The following is a 6,802-nucleotide window of genomic DNA, read 5'->3' as shown; positions in this document are numbered from 1 at the left end:
GCTTCGCGCGGGACCACTACGCCCCGCTGCTGCTGAAGCCCCAGAGCAAGGCGGCGGTGGTGGTGCTGTTCCTGGGCCTGCTGGGCCTGGGCCTGTACGGCACCACCATGGTGCACGACGGCCTGTACCTGACGGACGTGGTGCCCCGGGACACCGAGGAGTACGCCTTCATCGAGGCCCAGTTCAAGTACTTCTCCTTCTACAACGTGTACCTGGTGACCATGGGCGGCTTCGACTACGCCCGCTCCCAGCGGCTGCTGGTGCAGCTGCACAACGCCTTCACCTCCGTGCGCTCGGTGGTGCGCGACACCGACCAGCGGCTGCCCCGCATGTGGCTGCACTACTTCCAGGACTGGCTCCGAGGTGAGCGACCATCCGCCTCCGGGCTTGAACCGCTCGCCCCACGTTTTCTGCGGGTGTGTGTGTGTGTGTGTGTGTGTGTGTGTGTGTGTGTGTGTGTGTGTGTGTGTGTGTGTGTGTGTGTGTGTGTGTGTGGGTCTGAAAACCGATCTTCCCCGCAGAGGGTTGTTTGACGGGGATGTCAGAAGGCCGGTACGATGATTGACAGGCCGCTCGCTCATGCTTTCCTGTCATTAAGTGTGTGTGTGTGTGTGTGTGTGTGTGTGTGTGTGTGTGTGTGTGTGCGCATGTGCGTGCGTGTGTGTGTGTGTATGGGAAAGTTTAAAGGGTGAGAGAAAGTTCACCCGCATGCACCTGGATTCAGGGTTTGTGAGGTAGACTGGTCGAGGTCAGGGGTTATCTGGCTCTGTGTGTGTGTGTGTGTGTGTGTGTGTGTGTGTGTGTGTGTGTGTGTGTGTGTGTGTGTGTGTGTGTGTGTGTGTGTGTGTGTGTGTGTGTGTGTGTGTGTGTGTGTGTGTGTGTGTGTGTGTGTGTGTGTGTGTGTGTGTCCCAGGGCTATGTCCTGTCAGAGGGCTCAGTCAGGAGGAAGTAATAGCCAGCAGGTCAACCAAAGCCATTCCTCTAAAGCAGAGCCTACGGAGAAGAGCGCGGGCTTTGAAGAAGGCTCGGCCTGCTTAAACAAAAAGACTTTCCTGTTTGCTATATTATTTGATAAGAAAAGCTGAGAATGTGTGCATGTGTGTGTGTGCACGCACAGGTGCTCATGTGTGAAAGTTACGCGTTTTTCCGATGCAATTGCTTAAAAGCATTTCTCTGTCTGCTGCACTTAAGCAAAATGAGTTAAGAAGTTTGGATTAGGGTGAAGTTGCGTATACCCATGTATCTGTACTGCACATCGTTCATATCTATGAATTCCTAATCAACAGCACTGTATTTCTTTTGTTTACCCGTAGGTCTCCAGACTGCGTTCGACGCGGACTGGGAGGCGGGTTGGATCAGCCAGGACAACTATCGCAACGGCACAGAGGAAGGGGTCCTGGCCTACAAGCTGCTCATCCAGACAGGCTCCAAGAAGGAACCTTTCAACTACAGCCAGGTACGTCAAAGAGCTGGAATGTCAACATCCGCTCGCTGCAAACGCTCAACAGGTTCTTTCCAGGGATCTGTGTAACGAGTGCAATCTGTACGACCAGGGGAGGCGGGGGGAGGGAGTTACATTACCGCACATGCTGTCATCTGTCCCGACACACACACACACACACGCACACACACACACACACGCACGCACACACGCGAACGCGCATGCTCAGGCAGATTCATGACAAGCGTCGCCTGTAGTGAGTGAGTTGTGAGTGTGTAAAGAGGTAGGATCATCCAACGGCGATCTTTGTACTGAGGCGTGATTGTCGCCTTGTAAATTTGTATTCTTAGTTTTCCTTATGCGCCCGCTTCCTGTCCTCCCGTTAGCTGACGTCCCGTCGTCTGGTGGACGCTGAGGGTCTCATCGCGCCCGAGGTCTTCTACATCTACCTGCTGGCGTGGGTGAGCAATGACCCCCTGGGCTACGCTGCCTCCCAGGCCAACTTCTACCCCAAGCCCCGCGAGTGGATGCACGACAAGTTCGACACCACCGAGGAAAACCTGCGCAGTGAGTACCGGGCTCCGCCCCTTTCTTCGGTTGTAGTTTTTTGGGCAGATCTTCGTTTTTTGTAGTTCTTTAAAAAACAGAAATAATAATAATAATCGTTTTCTTCCGTTCCCAGTCCCTGCCGCCGAAGCCCTGGAGTTCGCCCAGTTCCCGTTCTACCTGAACGGCCTGCGGCAGGCCAGCGACTTCGTGGAGGCCATCGAGAGCGTGCGGGCCATCTGCGACGAGTTCGCCCGCAAGGGCGTGCTGAACTACCCCAACGGATACCCCTTCCTGTTCTGGGAGCAGTACATTGGCCTGAGGCACAACTTCCTGCTGGCCATCAGCCTGGTGCTGGCCTGCACCTTCCTGGTGTGCGCCGTGCTCCTGCTCAACCCCCTGGACGGCCGGCATCATCGTGAGTCCGCACGTTCGATTCCGTCTCGTCTCTTCTCAGTTGTCGTTGCTCTTGCTATATTCCAGGGGTCGTCATTAAGGCGTCGAACAGCCTTGGGGAGTCTGTGTTATCAGGTGGAAACGTCCCAGAGTGTTTTTGTAAGCAGCTCTTCTTGAAATTAGGAAAGACCTGCTGAAAAGCTGAGTTGATGAAACAAGGGTTTTGTTTTATGAGCTGTTGAAAAGCGTCAAGGGGGGAAGAAATAACAAACAAAAAAAGACAAATCTCTTTTCCTCTTCCTTCATGTTTCCTCTTTTTTCTAATTCCATCCATCTTCTTATTTTTTTTTATTTATTTTTTTTACAAACTCCGCCACCTATTCATTCTGTTCTCCGCGAGCCTTCCTCTCCCAGCCACCATCATCATCACCGGGCCCCGCCCTTCCCCTGTCCCGCCCCTTGGCCCTCTCAGCACAGCTCAATAATACTGTCTAGGGGGGGCCCCTTCTTCTCTGCGGAGGGCCAGCTCACACACACACACACACACACACACACACACACACACACACACACACAAACACACACAGGACCCTTTGTCATTCTAATGCACGCCCGGGCCCTCCTCAGTAAAAGGAAATGCAAAGGAGCAAGAGAGGCTTTGCCCTCCTGAATGCACTACCTCCAACTCCCTTACCGCCTTTGTGAGGGTGAGAGAAGGGGAGAGAGACATAGGCAGAGACTGGAGGGAGATGGAGGGAGAGAGAGAATAAGAGCAGAGAGAGAGAGAGAGAGAGACAGTGAGAGAGAGAGAGGAAGCGAGAGAGAGAGAGAGAGGGAGTGAGAGGGGGGAAGAGAAAGGGAGAAAAAGAGAGTGAGACTTAGGCACAGGACAGATCGGCCCAGTTGCGACCTTGGCCTGCTCAGCCCATCCATCAGTGTGATGTGTGTGTGTGCGTGTGTGTGTGTGTGTGTGTGTGCGTGTGTTTGCGTGTGTGTTCGTTGAGAGACAGCCTGACAGTTCGGCGTTTGGAAAACATTTCACACACAAGCTGGTGGGGCCGGTGGTCCTCAAGGGGAGCCCCTCAAACACACACAACACACACACACACAACACACACACACACACGCACACACACACACACACACACACATAGAACAAAACACATCCACACACAGCCGTGACTGTTGGGGGTGAGGCAGTGTAGCGCAACAACAGTGTAGGTTTCAGTTGGAATGTGTTTAGTTTAAGTAGCTGTCCCTCCAGCCACTGATTGAGACAACACACACACACATACACACACACCGACATACACATCGGAGCGGGCGAAGGAGAGCGAGGGAGGAGAGAGGGAGAGAGGATAAAGAGAAGGATAAAGAGGGGGATAAAGAGCGCTACATGCTTGTATGGTTCCTAAGCGTAAGCCATCGTAGCTTTCAGCGAACCCCTTCTATGCGGCAGGCGCTGTAAAAATGGCTTTTTTATCATTTCCAATTTAAGCGAGCCCAACACACTGGACCCCCGCGGAGATCAAACGCTCCCGCGGGGCCGTGGCTACTCCCCCCCCCCCCCCCCCCCCCCCCCCCCCCCCCACACACACACACACACACACACCTCCCCGGCCCCAGGTCTGCGTGTTGCTGCTTTGTACTCGCTTAATAGTTGTTTACCACTCGCCATAAAACAAGATATTTAGCTTTGCTAGCCTCATGGAGTTCTGTTTTTTTTCATCTCACCGTTTACCCCATGTGATTACCGCTCGGAAAATGTGACCCCCGCTTTCTCGACTGGTTAAAGGAAACGAACAACAACAACAACAACAAACGTAGGATGGGTTATAGGGATCGGTGGTTTCTACTGGAACCCGTCCTGACAAAGACGTGACGTGCGAGAGCTGCTTATGATGTTTGTGAAGAGGGCCCGGGAGTTGATGTCTACAGAGGAAGCGGAGGCTTGGGGTGTGTGTATATAAGTTGTTTGGAGAGGAGTGACAGGGGGGTGGTGTGAGCTGCCTGTATTGTGTTTGGTCTCAGCCTCGGTGGTTTGCAGACGAGCGAGAGAGAGAGAGAAAGAAAGAGGGAGAGAGGGAAAAAAAGAGAGAGAAAGAGAGAGAGAGAGAGCACAATTAAGAGAGGGACAGGCAGAGTGAAGTAGGGAGGTGGAGGGAGGGGGGAAGGCCTTGTGTTTTCGCCTCGGGGTGGTAATCTGATACGGTGGCCGTTGACACCCCCCAAAAAATGAGGGGTCACAGTGTGTCGGGCGCCCAGAGTTTAAGAGGAAGACCGATTCCGTCTGTGTTTATTATTATTCGGTTGTATACTCAAGCACCTTTTCTCTTCTGTTTCTCGAAAACCCAATCACAGACAATAACAACATTGTTTCCTTGTGTCCCTCACCAGGTGTTTGTGTTGGCCATGATGACGGTGGAGCTCTTTGGCATCATGGGTCTGATCGGCATCAAGCTCAGCGCCATCCCCGTGGTCATCCTCATTGCGTCCGTCGGCATCGGCGTGGAGTTCACCGTCCACATTGCGCTGGTGAGCTACCAAGCACAACGGAAAAATACAAAGAATTCATGTATTTATGATTCAACTGTAAGGCCCTATTTGTTTATCCAGCAAGTGCTTTGGTTGACGTTTGTTGGCTGCCGGGGAATAACTCCAAAAGGACTTCTAGTCCGATGTTTATTACGAAAACTGTTACAAACTGACGAAGGAAAAGTTAGCTTGTGTAAATATGTTCGATTACATTCTGAGTGTGGAATGTAATCCACTAGTAATCCACCGCAGTGCTGGTGTCCCCAAAGACAGAATGTTCCGGATCGCTAACGCCAGCTATCAGAACAAATTTGACTTGATAGGCAATCATTACCTTTATCGTAGCAGTTTCCCACTCACTTCGGCTTAGCACAGTTTCCAACTACCTTTAGCTTGGCATGATTTCTAACCAGACTTTTTCCCACATGGTTTTGAACTAGCTGCAGCTTAGCATGATTTCCAGCTAGCTTTAGCTTTGCTCTTTAACTCTGGCTGAGCTAACCCCTCCTTCCTGCTCCCAGGGCTTCCTGACGGCGATCGGCAGCAGGAACAAGCGCTCAGCGGTGGCTCTGGAACACATGTTCGCTCCCGTGATTGACGGCGCGATCTCCACACTCCTTGGAGTCCTCATGCTAGCCGGCTCCGAGTTTGACTTCATCATGAGGTGAGGCGCTATGTGTTTTTGTGTCTGGCCGTGTGTGTGTGTGTGTGTGTGTGTGTGTGCACGTGCACATGTGGAGACAGTTGTCTCGCTGGTAGAGTAGCGAGCCCTGTGGGGGGTCAGTAGTGCGTGCAGGTGGGACTGTTACCACCCAGACCCCTCCCTCGGACACACACACACACACACAAACAGAACTACATACATCCACCTGGTCCTGTCACTCTAACTGACACACATTGACACACACACCCACCCACCCACTCACACACACAAACACACACACACACACACACACACACACATACACACACACACATCCGTCTCACCACCCTCAGTGCACAACAAATGGGGAAAACATCAAGGGTGTGTAGCAGCTGCTCGTAAACATGGAAGTGTTCTGCTACACACTGGGTGTCTCTCTCTCTCTCTCTCTCTCTCTCTCTCTCTCTCTCTCTCTCTCTCTCTCTCTCTCTCAGAAGGGGAATCTGTAAAAGTTCCCCATCTGGCATTTTTTTTGGTCTATGTTGGGTTCTGTCATAAAAAGTGGAGCTAAATTTGAACCGAATTCAGTACCTCGAGAAGTCCACTAGCCAATGCTCTTCATCGGCCTGTATGTGTGTGTGTGTGTGTGTGTGTGTGTGTGTGTGTGCGTGCCCGTTTGTTCCCCACCACCATTTTATAGCTGGAGCGGCAAACAGGCAAATAACTCCATGTTTTTTCTTTCATAGAGCTGAATGTGATTTCAGCCCAAACCCAAAACCACAACCTTGAGCTCAGAGACTGCACACACATACACACACACACACACACACACACACACACACACACACACGGAAACACACCCACACCCACACACACACATAAACGCACACACACACACACACACACAAACACACACACACATGCAGACACAGCCACACACACACACACACACACACACACACACATACACACATACACAGACAAAAACATACCACACACATACACCACACACACACATACCACACTCAAAAGACAGTATTCGGGGAATCTCATTGGGTGATCTTGCTCAAAGAAGATTGGGCCAAGTTATTTTGGTGGTGGACTATGGATGGATGGATGGATGGTTGGATGTTCCTAATAATCTGTCGAGGGTTGCGGTTGTTATTGTCAGAGCTGCATGAAGGCCCCTGGATTCTCGTCCACGTACGGAGAATTAGCAGACAGAAAATAAACCAAGAGCA

At 51.8% G+C, this 6,802-nt stretch overlaps 1 protein-coding gene across 1 annotated transcript in view; it reads left to right on the top strand.

Annotated features, from left to right (window-relative positions):
• The window catches only part of LOC307085691 (protein patched homolog 1-like), a 27,154-nt gene that overhangs the window by 14,208 nt on the left and 6,144 nt on the right, over nucleotides 1–6,802 (top strand). The window contains 7 exon segments of the mRNA XM_079750557.1: nucleotides 2–363; nucleotides 1,314–1,456; nucleotides 1,828–2,008; nucleotides 2,124–2,383; nucleotides 2,385–2,405; nucleotides 4,781–4,918; nucleotides 5,440–5,582. Of these exon segments, the coding sequence (XP_079606683.1) occupies nucleotides 2–363; nucleotides 1,314–1,456; nucleotides 1,828–2,008; nucleotides 2,124–2,383; nucleotides 2,385–2,405; nucleotides 4,781–4,918; nucleotides 5,440–5,582 (1,248 nt within the window).

This window comes from Pollachius pollachius (genome assembly GCF_949987615.1).
Source record: "Pollachius pollachius genome assembly, chromosome: 14".
Lineage (NCBI taxonomy): Eukaryota > Metazoa > Chordata > Actinopteri > Gadiformes > Gadidae > Pollachius > Pollachius pollachius.
The sequence above is the reverse complement of the archived record's forward strand: the minus strand, read 5'-3'. Positions and strand labels throughout refer to the sequence as shown.